Raw genomic sequence first — 20,430 nt, forward strand, 5'->3', positions numbered from 1 at the left:
GACCAGCCTGGGCCCAACATGGCACTACAACGAATGTACACGGATCAATCAGTTCCGATCTGTCCCGGACCCATCACGGACCGACCCGGGTCATCCGTGTATAACGTGACATGCCGGGTCGCCCAGGATCAACATGGTGTAACTACAGACCTTCACGCAGCCAACACGGTCTCTAACGTACCGCTCCGGACTATCCCGGATTGAAAATCCACCCAGGTGGCCCCGGAGAGTCCCGTACGACCTCAGCAAATTTTACTAGTATAAAATTGCCGGTTTGGTATTCCGGACAATCCAGGACTATCCTGGACCATCCCGGACTGTCCCGGATAAGCCCGGACCCAGCATGGATCTTATCTCCCGAATCGGTAATTTTCAGTCCGACGATCCGGGACACTCAGGGAAGTTGTTGAGACTGGGGCTGTACAAATGCAAACTATCTATTCTAAATGCAAAGATGCTTGTTACAAGAAAATGGAAAATTGGCCCTGTAATAAACAAATGACGTTCCAACAGAAAGTGAAAGAAAGTTGTGATAAATTAAGGAACATTCTTGTTATTACGGTTACATGTGGAATTCGAAATGCTTTATCTCCTTTTAGTATGGATTTATTAAATATATAATCGAGTGCGTTATACGTGAGCAAACTTTGTTGTTCTTTTACAACACATGATTTACTTCCCTTAGAACGGACTCAGTATCAGTATTTGAATGAGGGACTACTGTGTCATGCACAAACTGGCATAGATTTAAGCTGTATTCGAATTCATTCAATTATCAACATAATCGATAAACGTAAACCAACTCAGCTGTGTCAGCTGCAAAGGGTTTGGAAGGCGACTTCACATATGATTGGGGAGCCATGGGTGCAATAAAAACCGTGGAGATTTATGGAGAATTCATTACAGAGTATGTTGGTATTCATTATGAAAGCAGATATTTTATTAACCGGGTTATTTGTTTAGGGTATGTCGTGCATGTGGCCGGTTGGCGTAAGAATTCCTGTATGCACGTCAACTTGGCCATACATTTTATGGCATAGTGCCGAGCAAAAACCAACAGCACCACGTACATGAAGCACACTCCAAATGCAGTGCATTTAATGCACTGATAGAGGGTCAGTATGTCCTTGATGAATTTGACGTCGTTGTATCTCTATCTGATGTGATCGTCGACGACTATTTGTTTCGTCATTTAAGTAATTTTACAAAAGCTCTCAAAATATGTGCAGTACCTTTTTAACAGTTTACCCGTAGCTTTCTAAATCTACTTTTTTACCTGCTTACCGTAACTTATAAAACAGGAAACAAGTAGTTTTATGTAGATTTGTTTTATTCTCTATCTTAGATGTATCTACATATGATAGTTAATGACTACATTGAAGGTCTACATCAATCTTTACAAAACCTATATAAAGTCATCGATTATCATCGTAGTCTTTAAACATGGCATTCTGAGAAAACACGATACAATTAATCAAAGACATCTTGTTTCTTGACAACTGACGGCACAGTCATGCAGTTCTGATGATGTCAGTCATTATTCAATCACAAATGACGCCCGGTCTACTTAGACAGGTATTCGACGTCACAAGTAATCGCCTGCTCGAAGACGCTGGCAACCATAAGCTTGCCCTCTGCATAGACAGCGGCGGTGGAGCCGGCAATTTCCTCCCCATTATCCGAATAAATCTCCTCAACAGCATCTACTCCGCCATCGCTGACCTTCACACGAAGCACCTGCGGAAAATATGTTTTAGATTAGGAAAGAAGTTTTGAAACAAATGGCGGCGGTTTATTTATGATAAAGTTTGAGTCTTTGGTGGTATAGTCAACACTTTCTTCGACCTCTCTAATGTAACATCAACTCTGCCATCGCTGACTTTGACACGAAGCTCATTGTAGAAATGAGGGAGACTGATTTAAGATGAAATATTATATGAAACGCCATTGCTCCCTCGCTACGCTAAATATTTCTTTTTTTTCCAGCGGTTGGTCATTGTGCATTGCCGATTTTAAGTTAATTTATGTTGTGTCCTCAAATTGTTATATCGTGTTCTTTTTGCGTGTTTAATTTGTAATGTAAGTTCTAAATATGTTATATCTTGTTCTTAATGTTCTATGTTATATAGTGTTCTTAATATGCGTTCTTAATGTGTTCTGTAGTGTTCTTGGCGTGTCATTGACGTGTTCTTTATGTGTTCCAAAGTGTTATATTTATGGTTAAAAGTGTTTCCAATATGTAATATTTACATCACACTTCATTCCTTAACGATGGTTGTTGTTTATCAATTGTACTGTATTTCTGTATAAAAAGCAATGGCATTTCCCATCGATATCGCGTGCGTTTGTTCGATACTTCTGTCCTGTCATTGGGCGCAATAATACCAAGGGGCGGGGCGTATTAACTACGGAACTATTTTTTTAATGAAATCGTAGTAAAATTATTGGCAACATGCAATACTGTAATCTGCAGTAAATCAGTTAAAACAAAATAAGCAACGATAATTTGATTCATTTTAATGTAGATAATTTCATGATGGATGGAACAGTTGAAGAAACGTTTGTGTTTAAAAATGCTGTTAAATGTCACGAAAATGCAAAAACAGTTAGTTCAAAATAATCTCTATAACGGGTGCTTGTATGACGTCATGAGTGATGTCATTGAAAAGGTTTTACATTAAGCTCGATTCGGGCCGCAACATAACTCGGCACCTGCATTTTGTTTCGACGCCATTTTTTGCAGTGTTCATTCGTTTTGAAAGTGTTGTTTTTTCGAAAATTGACTGGATTACTGGGATTATTTACGCACAATACCTATTGGGTAATAAATTGCAACATGTCGAATTTTAGTCCTTAAATATAGTGTTCTTAACATCCGCTGACGTATTCTTTATATGCATTAATGCGTTTTAATCCTCCACGTGACGGGATGAGAGTTTTGTAGTGCTCTAATTATGCTCATTAGTGTCCCCAATACTTTATAAAGTGTTCTAATCATGCGTTTATGTGTTCTTAATGTGTTATGTAGTGTTCTCAATAAGCGCTTATATGTTCTTATTGTGTTTTGTTTATAATAAATGTTTATTTGTTTAAACAGAACGTGGTGTATATTCGTGAACACGTGATGTGTAACTAGCGTTACAATTTGTCATACCTGACACGTGAACAAGTGAATAGTGACTATCTTAACACTTTGTAATACCTGACACGCGAACAAGTGAATTGTGACTATCTTAACACATTGTCATACCTGACACGTGAACAAGTGAATTGTGACTATCTTAACACTTTGTCATACCTGACACGTGACATGTGAATTGTGATTATCTTAACATTTTGTCATGCCTGACACGTGAACAAGTGAATTGTGACTATCTTAACACTTTGCCATAACTGACACGTGAACAAGTGATGTATGACTATCTTAACACATTGTCATACCTGGCACGTGAACAAGTGAATTGTGACTATCTTAACACTTTGTCATAACTGACACGTGAACAAGTGATGTGCGACTATCTTAACACTTTATTATACCTGACACGTGAACAAGTGATATGTGAATATCTTAACACTTTGTCATAACTGACACGTGAACAAGTGATGTATGACTATCTTAACACTTTGTCATACCTGACACGTGAACAAGTGAATTGTGACTATCTTAACACTTTGTCATAACTGACACGTGAACAAGTGATGTATGACTATCTTAACACTTTGTCATACCAGACACGTGAACAAGTAAATTGTGACTATCTTAACACTTTGTCATAACTGACACGTGAACAAGTGATGTGCGACTATCTTTACACTTTATTATACCTGACACGTGAACAAGTGATGTGTGAATATCTTAACACTTTGTCATAACTGACACGTGAACAAGTGATGTATGACTATCTTAACACTTTGTCATACCTGACACGTGAACAAGTGAATTGTGACTATCTTAACACTTTGTCATAACTGACACGTGAACAAATGATGTGTGACTATCTTTACACTTTGTCATAACTGACGATGGAACAAGTGATGTGTATCAACTTTACACTTTGTCATACCTGACGAGTGAACAAGTGATGTGTAATTACCTTTACACTTTATCATACCTGTCGAGTGAACAAGTGATATGTAACAACCTTTACACTTTGTCATACCTGACGAGTGAACAAGTGATGTTTAACTACCTTTACACTTTATCATACCTGACGAGTGAACAAGTGAAGTGTGACTATCTATACACTTTGCCATACCTGACTGGTGAACAAGGGATTTGCAACTACCTTTACACTTTGTCATACCTGACTTGGAGCGGTATGCTTGCCGAAGATTCCAAAAAAGTCCACGATCCTCCACGTGACGGGATGAGAGCCGATCCAGAGGTCACCAGTCTCTTGGTCCACGTTGATATTATCAATGCCTGTGTCCAGGTACTCTTTCTAGATGAATAAAAAGGAAAAAACATTCTGATACCAATATCGTTTGCAGAACGTCAATCGAAAACGTATTACACAATAACTGATTTGTTCTTTTTGTTTTGTATGTTTAATAATTATTACCCTAAGACAAATAAAATATTAATACAGAAAACTCGAATTAATGGTGGACGACAGTGGTTCAAAATTTCACCGAATTAGCAGGTGACAATATTCAAACACAGTTTGATGAAATTACGTCATGTTAATCACATTTAAAACAGATACAACAAACGAAATAGTTTAGTATAAGAAATGAGCCTGTAAGTTCTTGGCTACATGGTGAATATAAAGGACATGGCGTACCCAGAGCGGCTTTAGTTTGTTGTTGGATTCCCGACGGTAGGCGTGTAGCGTCTTCTTGCCCCACTCAGCCATGTAGACCGTCCTGTCGTGTACAAATATACAAATGAGCATATACCCATCGCAGGATTGAGAGTTACGGAAAGTGTCAGTCGTTGGTGCAACGATGTATAAGAATTATCATAATTACCAATTAATCATAGGTTCTTTATCAACTCATCCCCACGCAAATTGGGAACTCCTTTTGGTCTCTCAAAAGGGTCACAACACTGGACTCAATAGGGGTTTATTTAGTTGTCTTCATAAACGAGCTTAAATAAATTAGTAAACCCAAATTAACAAACCTATTTTCCCCAATACATGGATGAACACATGTGCTTAGGGGATTTTCTTTGTAAATAGACATAGACATTGGCCAAATAGTTGAACCGATATAATAATTACATTATTTCCAAGATGGAGTATGCTTATACAAGCGTTAGCGTAAGACATGTGTTGTTGTTGTTGTTGTTGTTGTTGTTGTTGTTGTTGTTGTTGTTGTTGTTTACAATCTGTTGCTCAGTGGTCTCCACTATTTTGCGCAACTATTCATTTTTCGCCAAATCGGGTGAGTTAAAAGAAGAAGGTGATGATTTCATACAGGCAGGATTTTGGCAGGTCCTAAGAGCCTGCCACCCATGAAATAGACTTGGTCATTTTTCAGTTTCCTAAGGATTGTTTATTCCTAGAATACAATGGACACAAACGAGTTTGACAAGATTCTCTGCTTGAGAGGTGGGATGAAGAAAACAACAATCATTTGGGTAACACTGTAACACTGTGTGTACTATGGACGTACCGTTTGTCCGGGGAAACGCTGATGCCATTCGACAGGAAGTACGTTTCGCTGACAGCCTGTCGGGCCCGATGTCCGTCGTAGTAAAAGATAGTACCCTCCTTGATGTGCAACCAGTGGGCAAGCTTGACCCAGTCACCGGAACGGTACCAGTTATAGCGGGTGATGTAAAACTGGTCCCGGCCCACTGCTATGAGATCGTTCATGCTGGAAAACAATGCGTGAACCATGGTTGGAGTACAACCTACATTTTCAGCCAATGAAATTGCAGGCAATCATTACTTTATAATTAAGAGATTCCACATTCGCGGATGTTTTAAGCACACTTATCTGATTGTGTCATCCAATGAGGTTGTATTCTAAGTCAGTTAGTAGACCTGAAGTTTGATCTTAATGAATAGAAAGGGCTCATTAGCTGCGCTCACTCCATCCATACGTAATCATTAAGATATTACTTCATGTCATCTAACTATTAATAAGATGACGGTCGTTTATACTGTTTAACCAACGACCCAGCTAAATTTATGCAACATCGGCGTATTTGGACATGACCAGTTTCATGAGAAAGAATTTGAGCTGGCAACACCAATGTGATAGCTGCCGAAAATCGTTCGCAAATTGTCGGTAATCTTCCGCCTATGGTGGTTTATTTCTGTCACTTCATGTTGGCGAGCTTTCGGTGCGAAGCGCCAATCAAAAAAGTGAAAACTTGCTACAAGATGAACTTTTTATAGCTTTTACTCACAATGAGAAGTTTGGGTCGGTGATGGTTCGAATATACCGAAGAGAGACGGGACTCTTCTGGACCTCGAACACCTCGATTCGGTCTTCCGCCTTCGGGTGGGTGAGGACGTACAGAAAAACTTCGCCTGGAAAGAGTGTATAAGGTTACTTCAGTTTAAAATTAATTAACGATTTACCGAATAACAAAGAGTTAAAATGAACCGATGTTATTTTTCCGATGAATTCTACAGCGTTCTTTACTCTCTGTCAGCCCAGCACAAATTTGTAATTTATATCTATATGTCTGGAAACAACCGGCCAATTTTTTGATTAAGCTCCTTTGAAAAGCTTTCCTCGTGAATACTGTTGATAACGCTGAGGACGAACTTGTGCCTTCGTTTAATATAACTGTTTTTTCGATATATATGGATGTATTATAGTTGCCTGTGCCGAGTAATCCCGTATGGGATGCCAGAGGTATGTTGGATATGTTAATGTCATTCTCCTTGGTTCGCTGTTTCGCTGACTTCCTGTGTGTCTACAAGTATATATAACAAATGTCATAGTTGCCTCTTACTGGCTCCGTTCATAAGGTGATGCCTTGTCTGTTCAATGCAACCGCTTATAACCCCTCCTCTATCCACGTTGTCAATACTATATGGACCCAATAACATACATAATAACTAAGATCTTGTCCGTCTTTAGCGTGGTCCTTTGCGGAAAGCACATGAAGTTAGTGGGATCTGTTTAGAATATCGAACAAAGGTCGCCAAAGAACGTCCGCCTTACATTTGTGTTATCCATATTGTACTCCAATGTCATAGTTACCTGTGTCTGGATCCGTCCACGTGGTGATCCCATGTGGGGCACCCAGGAAGTCCGCCCGCCGAGGACTATTGGAGATGTTGAGGGTGATTTCCTGCGTCTTCTCCCCGCTAATATTGAACGCCAATAGTTGACCTACGTCACCCTCCCAGTTGAAACCCTGTGGCGGCAAATGGTTGAAGAAGTTTTGAAAATCTTAATAATGCAATTGAAACTACGGGGATAACAAAATATCCAAACATCTACAGCGACTTTAGGAGTGAAACAGACAAATAAAAGCCTTGAATGTTTGATTCTGTGCCTTACCAAAGGAACTTTTCAACTGTTGCACAATATATCTAGTCGCGTTCTGAAGTATTTAGATGGATTTTTAGGTATTGGCCGTTTCAAAGTGGTTTACTGTGTCCTTTGAATTTAGCCAATGCATTAATCAAATAAATCTGCCTAAATGTGATCCCTTAAAACAAAAATCAACGTACAGCGGATGCAAGTATTATACTGTCGCCAACATAATCAACGTCCTCCGTCCCTCCATCTGCAAGAAGAGAAATGGTCGAACATAACCTATTAAAGTTCAGTCGAAAACCTATTGGCTCCATCTCCAACAGACCGTCAGAAATAGTTCTCGCGAATATCGAGCCAAGCAGGAATGTTTACAAACAGTTAAAACAATCGGTCCATTGAATCGAATTCCAGCCAACGAGGAAATCAATCCAGGCGATATCGATCCAACGGGTTTAGACTTTATCTTTAATTTTTATAAAAATATCATGGAAACTTGAAAAACATAATTTATAACACTAAATTGATATAAAAATACTCTCTTGCAATATTTTCTCGAAACTCTTCCCATCTAAAGCATTTAATTAATTGTCACTCTCTTTTTATGCAGTATACTGAAGAAACATATACATATTGTTTATGATCTTTCTGATAGTGAGAGTTTATTATAGAAAAAAAAACTTAATGAAAACGACGAGCGAGGCGAGCGATCCTATCATACATAATAGCTTCTATCTGACTATAAGGTTTGAGTTTCAAAGTTAATTAAAGTGTCATCAAAACAACAAAATAAAATCTATACATTTCATGATAACATAACAATAAATAAGTATTGCCACTCAATGTGAGGGATATAAGAGACTATATTACAACACAATACTATAACATCAAACGGATGATGTACACATACAGTTACAACACAATACTATAACATCAAACGGATGATGTACACATACAGTGACAACACAATACTATAACATCAAACGGATGATGTACACATACAGTGACAACACAATACTATAACATCAAACGGATGATGTACACATACAGTGACAACAATTTATATATTTACACGATAAGATACTAGACACGAATCCTTATCTTGGTATTAAAATATATTTCAGATGGAAAATAGAATATTGAACATTAACGAGCACTATCATACATAATTAAGAAATGGAAGTAAAAGATCTATGTATTTCAGAAGGCGGGTAATCAAATAATGACTTCATATCGGTTAACTTGTTAAACTGCATTTTAATGATTATTAAGATGGAACCTTGTTGTCTGATTGGCTTCAAATTTAGATGCTAATCCTCATGTTCTTGTTTTATGTCGCGTAGGCATTCGTTGAACCTTGTCTGATTGGCTTCAAATTTAGATGCTAATCCTCATGTTCTTGTTTTATGTCGCGTAGGCATTCGTTCGACAAAAATATCTCTTTTTAAATGGCTGCTGTATGAATGATCGTATTCTTAAAGTCAACATATTATCAATATGCGTACGATAAACTATAGTAAGCTTCCGAATTTCGGTTTGACATACGTAGTTTTATATAGAATGTATGCACTGTGTTGTTTGTGGAGTTTTGTCCTGTTGTTCCGTGTTTCTTGTTTGTGGTTTCTGATTTTGTGTTTTATGTCTTTAGCGTTTACACTATGATATTAAACGGGGTTTATGCTTTAACTTTTGGCTACTGGGCTTGTTTCTGAAGCAATTCATATAAATATTGAGAGAGAGAGAGAGAGAGGGGGGAGAGAGAGAGAGAGACACACACACGCACGCACGCACGCACGCACGCACGCACGCACACACAGATCGATATGAGAATCCCTTATGTTAAGTGTGTTCTTCAAATGAATTAACATTGAATACTATGTTTGGTCAGATGAATTGTTTATACAATTTAAGACAACCAGCGTTCAATACATTTGCGTATGTTGAAACAAGTGACACGAGGGCGCTATCAAGCTAATATCCATTTAACATTTCATCCAACATAATTTTGAAAAAAAAACTCAGAAAAATACTTACGCTCTCTAGCTAAATGGCATTTTCCTGGTCGAACTTTCAGTACAAAATCCCTGTTGAAGCTCGCCCAATCTCTGAAAAATGCAAATTCTACTTTAAACATGTAAGTGCGTGTAGGCTAAATTGATTCACTTTCCAATTAATAGGCTCTTGTTTTTGGTAGATGTTTTGTTTTTGTTAATATTTTGCATGGTACGTTTTAGTGTGATTATTCCTTTTTTGTTTGTTTGGGTTTGGAAGCTCCTTAAAAATCTGGAGATCGATGTGTTGTGTATCACGTCCCTATTGCGGTAGTTTTGGTGGTGTAGGCGGTAATGGTTGAAGTTATGATGTGTTCGTGTTGGCAGAGGTTGTGGGTGCCTTGGAGAAAAATTGATGTCTGCGCATCGACTTACATTCGACTTAGTATTCAGTACAAAAAAATAATGATGTGAAAGTTTTTCTTTACCTGTAATAGAGGAAATACTGCAAGGCGGCACCCAAAATGCCCAGATAGAACAGGGATTGCAACATGCTGTAACCATGGAAACACATAACATTAATATGATTCTACTTCTTATAAATAACTAACGACAAGTAAAACATCACATTTTAACTTTCAATTATCATATATATATATATATATATATATATATATATATATATATATATACATACATAAAATTATCTAAAACAAAAAGAAATCAACAGAATTAATCTAAATATCTTGAAGCCTTCATGGAAAAAATAAATAGCTCTTTTTAAAATATGAGATTTGAGAAATTTGTGCTTAATAAAGAAAACCTCTTTATTAAGAATTATTTTTATTAGGAATAATTACATTTGTATAGATAAAGCTTGACGTTCATATTGCATATCATGCAAGGAGTTATGACGTCATTGTTTACTGCGCTCGTATTGTATTTGCGCGACATTATTTAATTATAAAGTATTACATGGTGGACCATGGCTTTTCTTTTGGTTGATAATTGCCCAAGTGGGATGAATAATTGCCCAAGAGCTTTGTAAAGAAACGACGTTAAAATTGCAGATGATACTGCTTATTTTTTTAAAAGCAATGAATATTATTTTTGTAAATGTAAATTTAAGTATTGATCGCATTTTTTCTTGCGATTATGCTGTATGGACGCAGTAGGGCACGCCAACAAAGTCCATGAAGCGAGCATTATGTATTCCTTTGCACTATGTTGAACGCTCGGGCGAGATCTTGAAAATACAGTATGCCCGTTTGCGCTTCTTGGGAATTTTGCGAAAATTGCTCCGAAATGTTTCATACTGCATACATTAACGAAATATATGAACGAATTAATCTTCATATGGTCATGTTTCTTTGTCGTTTTAATTATTTTTAATATAAGATATAAAGTGAAAATTTTGAAAGAACACGTTTTCGGCACTGAACGTCTGTTAACAGGAACGGCGGTAATCTGAAACGTCATAATATTACGTTATGGTAACATAACTTTGCTCTTGTCCAGAGGTGCAATAATGAAGTAAGCAATTACGATCGCTTCATGCAAAATAAACGTTGGTTTTCTCCCTACGAAAAACAAGGGCAATGCCAATATGGCTTTGTCACAGATCATAAACCATAAGATCACGCAGATGACCATTGACTAAAGTTAAATCTACAATATGTTGATGATTTTTTAGCGAAATTTAGTATTGTTGGACGTACCTTATATTTCCCAAATCCTACCAATTTGTCGTCCTTTTTAAATCAAAATTTCCGCTGAGAATGGGGAAATGTATTTTCAGAGAAGTTCAACCCCAAGGCAATATGTAGGTCTCTCTATTCAGTATGTTTACATCAAAGTTTCATGGGTTTTACAATTTCTCATGAACTTTCACGAGTTTTCCTTAGAAAAATAACGTATATTTACGTTAAATATATACAACTTGTCAAACAAATGAGATTTTAGTAACACATGTGTAAACGCTCGTGTCATCTGGATATAAGCCATGATAAGCAATCTGGCAAATATTTGATATGCCAAACAGGGTACGAATCGTGTTTAAAAAAACTTCAGAAATATATACTTTTTGAACAACCTAGTAATTAAATTAACTTTTGATGCGGCAAAATAACAAAGTGGAAAATAGCTTGTTTTAGTGAAAGATTTTGATACATTTCATCGAGTGAGTACAAAATGTTATATTTAGAAATAAACAAACAAGAATATATTTGTTTTACAAAAACAACAACAAAACAGCGTTGATGCATAAAAAGTTGAATTAATTCATGCGATCATCACTGGTTAAGTTCTATCATTTTTTAGGGAAAAAGCACATCAACGTTTGAGAAATTTCAAGGCTTGTACTGAAAGTTATACAAAAGCCACGGTTCCCAAATGAAATACATCAACGGCGATAAAAACCTACTGGCACGTTACTCAAGCCTGGGACCAAAAACTCACGTTAACAAACCAGCTGGATTAGTTTGGATTTATTTATTTTTTTGTCAGTTCTGTGAATATTTGGATTGAGTTGGCAGAGGTATCATTTACTGAACAGTGCTTTTCATCTGCCAAAGAAATTGATAAAAGATCATTTGTATACAGGAAACGACATCAAATTGTCTTGTAATTGTGATCAATTGTGTTGTTCATATATTGAAACATTTATTTAATGATTGGACTATTTTAAAACTTATATATATACAGAACTGTTTTTGGCCATAGCAAAAATCATTTAAGCGTTAGAATGTTTAACACTTTCAAATTTAAAAAGCAGTTTTTATTTCATTTTCTTATACCTTGAATATATGTCTCAACGTTCTGTGCAAACATACTAGGTTCTGTATTTGTAAGGAAGTACTCCGATTGGTGAAAGCCGCCGCCTGCTCCGAGATTTGTGCAGTCGAAACCATCTCAGTGAGCCGATTTCTACTTGGTTAGCTTGTCGAGATGTTGGGCAAGGTCGTTACTATGGTTTCGGCGGCGGTTCTTGCCAAGTTTATACTTAACTACATGTAAGTTTAGTAAGTGTGTTGTTGTTGTTGTTGTTGTTGTTGTTGTTGTTGTTGTTGTTTTGTAGTTGTTTTTGTTGCTGTTTATGTTGTTGTTGTTGTTGTTGTTGTTGTTGTTGTTGTTGTTGTTGTTGTTGTTGCTGTTGTTGCTTGTGTTTATATGCTTGTGTTGGTGCTAGTGTTGTTGTTATCGATGTCGTCGAAATTTTAATGGTGATGATGATGATGATGATGATGATTATGATGATTTTACAAACAATTAGGGGTAATAAAACCGCTCACTCTAATGATACTACTCCAGGGACTGGTTAGACGTTGGTGACACTTTCATGTTTCGCGTCCAGCCTGGCGACTGCAGAACAGTTATACATGGTATATCTATAATGTTCTTAACACAGGATTTTAAATTAACTGGTCCACGATTTAAGTCAATATTTATAAATATTAAGATTTTTTGTAAAGAACATCTGTTTTATACTTTCCTTGAAATGTTCTTAGCTAAAATTGGGAAAACGACTGCTGGTTTGCTTTTGATAGTCATGTGTATAAAATGGTTTGGAGCTTCAATGAAACTAAAAGAATGTCATGTTTTGTAGACGGTGGCGCGGAAGACGTAACTGACCTTGGAGAGGGATTGGTCATTATGTCCACGGTTAGCTGACCACGCCATCAATAAAAGCTCCTAACCTTATGGTTTCTAGATGTCTCTCGTTTTTTGTCTGAACCTCTGCCATAACTTTTGTGTTGTCATCTAAGCAAAGACGTTAACCTAGATCCTAAAATGCGTTGATGATATCCATATGAAACTGAGCAGCAATGACACCATTTCGAATAATCATATACGTAGCAATATATCCATAATTATTGCTTTTATAAAATTTACAGTATACTAGTATAACCTTGATCGACGGAGTTAACAATAAATAGCACTGTTTTGGACATTGTTCGTGGTTAAAAGGTCATTAGTTTGTATTTTGTTATTCTGTTTATTCTTTGACCCACCACAAGGAGTGAGCCTTAAAGTGACACTCTTATTCAAAATCAATGCAAACATATGTAAAACAAATATCAATTTTGACTTATATACCTTTAACTACTTACTAAATAATGCATTTATGGAAAATATTAATTACTGATAACACGATTGTAGCCTTGTTTTTAATAGCAGAAAGTGCAATCATATTAAATGATTGGTGAATGCTAAAAGATTTACTGCGGTCTACTATAGTCTCATAAGGTAGAAATACCGTGTTTTATGCTCATTTCTTTCAAATTAAACTCGGTATCCTTCATAAAAACCATTGTTTTAGACATTTATTCATCCTTTTTGATAAATTAAAACAACTTTATTAATTTTGGTAATCTTATTTGGGAATAAGAGTGCATCTTTAAATGTCAGGGCCAGGATAGGATCGCTACGCTCACTCCGCCCATCCTTAAGCTATAACTCAACTTTAAAATTTAAATTCATGTCATCTTGCAATTTATTCTCCACACGACAGGGCTTAGGTCTTGGCAAGGGTCAAGGCAAGATGAAGCTACTGGACGTGAATACGGAGAGAGTCACTGAACTAGAGATAATGGACGCCCCCGGAAGGGACGATTTCATGACTTTGCCACATGGAATCTATGCATGGAAGGATCAAGAGAGTGGTAATAGCTTGTTTTACTTAAACAATATACTATTGATCACTTGAATATTGAATACTTAAGTACTGGTTTTAGTTACAACGGCTTTAAATAATCATTTATAGTGTACAATTGAGTTATCTATTTATCTGAATTTTCTTTGAAGTTCCGCTGATCAAACACCTTTAACTGAGAAAGATTTTAAAAGCATACATTGATCAATACTTAATGTGTAAGTATTGTCTATTTTCAACATGTTTCCTTTGAAATGGTTCTAAATGAACAATAGTGCGTTTATATATCTGTAATATTATAGGTAGCTGGCTGATTTATGTACTAACTCACCCTGCTGATAAAGATATGATAGAAGTTTTTGAGTTCATTCGTACCAAAAGAGCCCGCGGAACTATGTACTCACTCAAGTATCTCCGTACGATTACCGACCCAAACTTCAAAAAGTGAGTAATATGTTTCTAATAAATCTTATCATACTTTACGTTCTAGTACTGGTCGCTGCCTTGGGTATTCTCTTGTAACTATCCCCTAAGCATCAATGACAAAAATCATTATAAAGTAACAAATCAATTAAGTGATAAAAATTATTTGTTTCAACACTATAAATACTAATCAACTCTGCCCAAGTACGTCCGTACATGCATGGACACAAACTTCAAAGACGTGTTGTGGTAATAACTTGATAGTTTTATGAAATTCTGTGACGAAGGCGCTCAATACATCTCGTTTTAATAATATCATAACATCTTTTCTTACATTTTATAATGCGTTTATATGACAATTTACATGTTCATAAATGTTCTCTATTAACATCATGTTTACTCATATTAAATTTGTCCAACGCATTTACAGAATTCCTTTCAGCAGACATACAATCCTGACCTAAAACCAATCGGATTTTTTACTGAAATTAGTTTCTGCATTTGGGTTATTTACAACAGTTTTTGATGATAAAAACAAAAGCTCTGTCACAGAATTTATAACGTTGCTAAATTTATTTAGTTTTGAGGAACGATCTTTTTTAGGAGTGAAACATATATAATTTGTGACATGTATTGGGAATTAAGAAGTTAAACAAATTTTACAGAAGAAGATTTTATCAGATTTTGGATAAAAAAGCTTTCACATAATTTCGGAAGAGTCTGTCGACATCATTACTTTGTTTTATGTCATGATGCCCCATCCTACCAGTAGACAATGGCGAGTGTTCTTGATGATATCTTGTCAAATAAGAAAGTAATTCAGAAAAATAATGAAAAATAGTGAATGAAATTCATTTCCGGGTTACAAAAATGCTTATTTCTTTTTGAAAACAGCTGCAATCAACACAAAGCCCAAAGACATTGTTGATATGGCAGTTCCGATAAATTTGACTTATAAAAATATTCTTTTTGTATCAAGACATTTCCGGAAAAACGTTAATGCTTTTTGATTGGAAATCTGATAAAATATTACTCGTGAAAATTGCTTAACTCCTTATTACAGCTTTTCATGTTGCAACTGATATATGAATCATGCTTGTTGATATATTGTAAATATTGAACCTCAAAACTAAATAGAAATTGATATTTTTAAACATTTTAAATTTTGGTTCTTTAATCGACTTTTGCATCGCTGCCGGTCTTTAACATCATTTCTCTTTGTAAAGTTAACGTTACTCGTCAATAAGTTAAATGTAGGTAATTATATTACGTCTATAATATCAACTTAATGCATCTGAAACAAGTCTGCATCCTCATTGATGTTTGGCCTTTTTGTTTAAACATACCTTTACCATTTAACTATATTTGGAATATGTTTTATCAACACACACCTTTTCTACGCAGTATGAATGATCTGGTCGTGGTGGGGCGTGATCAGTTCTATATCACAAAGTTCTGGACTTACCGACCAGTGCAGTATTACCAACTGGTAGTCGAAGTGATGACGATGCGTCACTGGGGTGGCGTTATGTTCTACGACGGACGTCGGGCGCGCTCTGTCGTTGAAGGTTTATTCCAGCCAAATGGTATAAACATGTCGCCTGATGGGAAGTAAGTGGAAAATGTGTTGAAAATCTTTAAATTGAAAGCCGTTTGCTTCGATTTACGAACTAGCTTAAATTTATTCCAAGATTTAAAAACGTAAAAGAAGTCGGGTTGAATCTATGATCTTAACTCATAGAGGTTGTTGGAAGTAATTGCTCTTACAGTTTGATATATTCTTCGCGAATTTCAAACCGCAAGAAGATATGAAAACATGATACAAAGTCAAAATCAATAAAATATATATTATCTTTGGTTCAAAGTTCTGATCGGACGATGTTTAAATAATGGTCAAGTCGAGATCGAGCAAATGACTTTTGACTCCGAAAAGTAAGTTGTTCCAGCATAACTGAAACTGTCTATAGCAAATACATTATGCATTTTTAAGCTCACTAGCTCATTTATGCTATACATTGTGTTTTTAAGGATGGTTTATGTGGCTGAGTTTGGGAACAAAAGGCTGCTGGGCTATCACCGGTCTATAAACAACAACCTGAGCCCCGCCTGGGTAGGCCATCTATTTGACTACTTTAGTGCATTTTAATGTATTGACTATTGATTTCTATACGAATATTCTTACTAAATATCAAACGAAGTAAAACAAAACCGTGAGATGAGTGTCTGTCCACCAAGAGGTGCCAAATTTGAAAGTTTCTATGTAACAAACTATTGCGTATTGCAATCTCATTCAAAACCCAGTTATTTGTTCGTACCGAAAGGGGGCTAAACCTTTTTATAACCGGTTAAGGTGAGGGGTTTGTACAACTTGCTAGTAATGCAACTGCATTCGAATTACATAGAGATATGTGCTTATGGATATGTAAGCCAGGACAAATGGCGTAAACACTAGTGGACAGTATCGAGGTCAAAAGAAAGACAAGTGCCCCTCTTGGGCGGCTGTCACCCCCGTCACCCCCTACAGTTTCCATGATGACATACAGCCTTCTGTATATAAATGTTTGTTTTCTAGGGTTAGAACGCGGAAGAGTCCGTGAAAATAACGATCCGGACACGAACCCCGGCGTTCTCTGGATCGGTTGACAACCCGTCAACTACAGGGCCGTCTTTATTCTAGTATGAGTATGCAGACAAACTGTTGCACAATATCGAGGTAGAGGTTGACACGGGAGCCCTCTAACTGGACTGCCACTCATCGAACAACATGATCCTTTAGGACATATAACTTTCTGTATACAATTGCTTCCACCCCATGAACTACAGGCTCTTTGATGGCATATAACATTCTGTATCTAAATGGTTGTTTTCTAGGAGGAGTATGCGGACACGCTGGTGGACAATATCGAGGTGGATGCAGACACGGGCACCCTTTGGATCGGCTGTCACCCGGTCAACTATAGAATCATTGATGACATGTTTGGCCTATTTGGATACGCTTTGCCTTCACAGGTTAAGATTCTGGATTTGAACTTCAACATACGCTGGTTGTCATTTAATCATTTAATAAAATCTACTGAGAATGACAGATTGTTTAAGGCGGTGAAATCTGACGGCTGCGTATAGTTTGCTAAGTAAACGAACGTCGACATACCATGTCAAAGTGGCTCGGAATTTGGCACTCATTGTCTCATGCCTTATTTCTCTTAAATAACACATGACAGTGAATCAATGCATGGTTTTACCATCTGGGGCCATTCGCTACCTTCCATATATATAATTTTTGTAGCTGTATGGTTTGTGATTTCAAAAACAGGCTGAACATGCTGGATCTATTTAATCTACTTTTTATTGTTTGCAATTTCACCACATTGTTCTTCCTCGGACCCCGGATTTTGTCATTTTACCGAATAAACAGAGGCTACGTTCAACCATTTTTTTAAGGATACACGTAACCTTTTTCCCAAAGTTGATTAATGTTTAGTATAAAAGTGGAGCTTTCTCCCCATAAGTGGTTTTGGTGGTCGCGAAGCGTTTGAAAGCAGTGTTATTTCGCGTGCAAATTGACCACTTGTCTGTAAAATATAGGAAATTATTTAGTTGTCTGTGACCTTGTGTTTGGCTGATACCGCCATTTCGTGTTCTTGCCTCGCCAAGTGCACGTTTTCGCCACGGCACACGGCCCTTTCACCGTACCGTATTTTCATAGTTTCGCGCTTTCACCTTCGAAATTCGTTATCAAGACAAATCATAACGCTGCATGTAAATGCCTTCATGTAAAAATGCGAAAATGTGCCAAGTGATGGGACGATAATAGGCGAGGTTGCGGTGCAAAAGCATGTTCCGCCAGGGGTGTAGCCAGGCTTAAATGAATGTTACGCATGAAAGGGGGAGGTTGTGGTAGGGGAACATCCCTGTAGCCGAAGGGGGGTTCGTGGGTGGGGTGGGGATGGGGGCTCCCCGGGGCAAAAAAAGAAAATGGAACTATTAAGTTGAGCACTGATGTGTATTTGGCGGGATTTATAGGTTCGAGGCCGCCGTCTTTAGTTACCATGTGATTGATTTAGGCTCAGTAAGCCGTATCTAGCACAGAGAATCAATGCTTACTATAGCTGATATTCACTCTATTCTGATATCAATAACTAGCTTAGCCCTCGACTTTGATGCCATTTATGGCCATATTTTTTTTTTAATTTTCATATTGATGCACATGCGTAAGTGCGTAACGCTGGCTACGCCCCTGGCAGCATTATCATTTTGCATTTTCGCCCCGCCACTTTGCGAAATTTAACTCCGTAACTTGGTGTATTTTCGCTCCGCCGCTGGTATTTCTAATAGGACATTGCCATCTGGTGCAATATGGCATTTTGTATTTTCGCCGAAAACACGCAATGACGGAAATCAGCCAGCGTACTTTCCAGATGCAATGTTTTTGTTTTATTTATATCGTTTTTATTTCTTTGCATATTATGTACATCCCGATTCGAGTTCCATCTTAATGTTTATGAACAACTAGTTATCTTTGCCTCTTCTGCAGGTGATCCGAGCGGAAATGACGTCAGACGGTCGAGTAGCGGAGATACAGGAAGTGTTCGCTGACGACGGAAGTCGTCTGTATGGCTCCACGGCCGCCACAAACGCGAGTGGCAAACTCGTCATCGGCACCGTCAGCAGACAGGCCATGATCTGCGATATGCAATAACAGTCGGAACACTGGCGATTCCCACGGATTAACCTACAAAAATATAAATTCATCATTGAATCACGAGTATACATAGCTACTATTTAAGTATCTTGTTTGGCTTGTATATGTGTATTTATCTGCGAATAAAGAATGACATAGCAGGTTCAACAAAGTCTCTTGAAAACTTCTTAAAGCCATAATTCCTGATAGCAAAAACAGTCAACAAAAATGATATAGCTTTGTCAGGGCGGGTAATCGACCTGCACCGTACCATTTCAAATGTAAACAAACACCGGCCATCTTGGATGTGAAAAGGTATGTTTTAACTATTTCTCCGTTTTTAGAATAAACTTGAAGAAGAAATAAAGTTATGAACCTGCTCCTCACTTTTCCACATCTTTTGGTACCTACGTCGAGTAGAAACTCATTTTAAAACAAAAGTTACATGTGCATGGGAAATTGAATCGACATGAAATGGTCACGATTTGACAGGGTAAAGTGCAGTGCATTTTGCTATTTCTCATTGTTTTTAGTCCATGAAAGTTATTTTATTGGTAAACTCTCCAAATATGTAGTGCCAATTTACATTTCATGTTCAATGACAAAGTTTCAAATCGAATGAAGCACTATTATTTAGTTAAATTGTCGTATTTCATTTTTGGTAGGCGCAGTGCTATAAAATAAATGATAAAGTGCAGTGAACTTTTTCCCCGTATAACCAAATGACATTGTAGTCGTATCTTTCAGACTGACAATACGCACAGACCAGCACCGATCGCCAGTAAGATGCCGTACATATATACGTACATATACGATCTGAACATTTAGAAGTAATTATTTAAATACTCCTTTAAATAAATAGCTAATATTTGAATTTTAAAAAATTATATTCGGAATTGATTAATTGTATTATTCCATTACCGGTAATAGTCTGGCTCAATGTATGCAGATCACAGAAATAACATCCAATAGGCCTTGAGTTTACTATTGACACATAAATTTAGTCCACATACCTGTTTCTAATATATTTAAAGGCCTACATTCAGGTACAATTTATTTTACAGAAATCATCTATTCGACGCTACTCAAAGAAAGTGCCTTAGGGAGGCCGGTGAAAAACGGACAATGTGCAAGCTGAACGGAATGCAGTTTTAAATGGTTTGCTGGGAGTAAAATGAGACATAAAAAGGTGTAAAAGGTGTCGAAGATGCTGCCATGCAAGCGCATGGAAGTTCCAG

At 37.0% G+C, this 20,430-nt stretch overlaps 2 protein-coding genes across 2 annotated transcripts; one reads left to right on the plus strand and one right to left on the minus strand.

The window, feature by feature from the left end:
• Positions 1–1,333: 1,333 nt before the first annotated feature.
• LOC128214507 (serum paraoxonase/arylesterase 1-like) lies at positions 1,334–11,256 on the minus strand. The gene is made up of 10 exons (XM_052921006.1): positions 11,156–11,256; positions 9,926–9,991; positions 9,481–9,551; positions 7,644–7,699; positions 7,168–7,324; positions 6,362–6,485; positions 5,620–5,823; positions 4,785–4,866; positions 4,305–4,442; positions 1,334–1,737 (listed from the first exon to the last, which is right to left on the minus strand). The coding sequence occupies exons 2-10, from the start codon at positions 9,988–9,990 to the stop codon at positions 1,564–1,566; spliced, it is 1,071 nt and encodes a 356-aa protein (XP_052776966.1). The 5' UTR covers position 9,991; positions 11,156–11,256; the 3' UTR covers positions 1,334–1,563.
• A 229-nt stretch (positions 11,257–11,485) lies between these two features.
• On the plus strand, positions 11,486–19,391 carry LOC128214508 (serum paraoxonase/arylesterase 1-like). The gene is made up of 10 exons (XM_052921007.1): positions 11,486–11,616; positions 12,288–12,448; positions 12,747–12,817; positions 13,042–13,097; positions 13,948–14,098; positions 14,391–14,532; positions 15,916–16,122; positions 16,540–16,621; positions 17,383–17,520; positions 19,046–19,391. Exons 2-10 carry the CDS (start codon positions 12,384–12,386, stop codon positions 19,208–19,210), a joined length of 1,077 nt encoding a protein of 358 aa, XP_052776967.1. The 5' UTR covers positions 11,486–11,616; positions 12,288–12,383; the 3' UTR covers positions 19,211–19,391.
• Positions 19,392–20,430: the final 1,039 nt, after the last annotated feature.

Source organism: Mya arenaria, chromosome 13 (assembly GCF_026914265.1).
Source record: "Mya arenaria isolate MELC-2E11 chromosome 13, ASM2691426v1".
Classification (NCBI taxonomy): Eukaryota; Metazoa; Mollusca; class Bivalvia; order Myida; family Myidae; genus Mya; species Mya arenaria.

What these genes read in the sequence shown, in the direction of transcription:
- LOC128214508 (XM_052921007.1), top strand. Translation starts at nt 12,384, where the DNA reads ATGTTGGGCAAGGTCGTTACTATGGTTTCGGCGGCGGTTCTTGCCAAG. An exon ending in GATTGGTCATTATGTCCACG is followed by an intron (nt 13,098 to 13,947) that starts GTTAGCTGACCA and finishes TCCACACGACAG; the next exon opens with GGCTTAGGTCTTGGCAAGGG. An exon ending in AACATGTCGCCTGATGGGAA is followed by an intron (nt 16,123 to 16,539) that starts GTAAGTGGAAAA and finishes TGTGTTTTTAAG; the next exon opens with GATGGTTTATGTGGCTGAGT.
- LOC128214507 (XM_052921006.1), bottom strand. Translation starts at nt 9,990, where the DNA reads ATGTTGCAATCCCTGTTCTATCTGGGCATTTTGGGTGCCGCCTTGCAG. An exon ending in GTATAATACTTGCATCCGCT is followed by an intron (nt 7,325 to 7,643) that starts GTACGTTGATTT and finishes TTGCCGCCACAG; the next exon opens with GGTTTCAACTGGGAGGGTGA. An exon ending in ACCGACCCAAACTTCTCATT is followed by an intron (nt 5,824 to 6,361) that starts GTGAGTAAAAGC and finishes ATTGTTTTCCAG; the next exon opens with CATGAACGATCTCATAGCAG.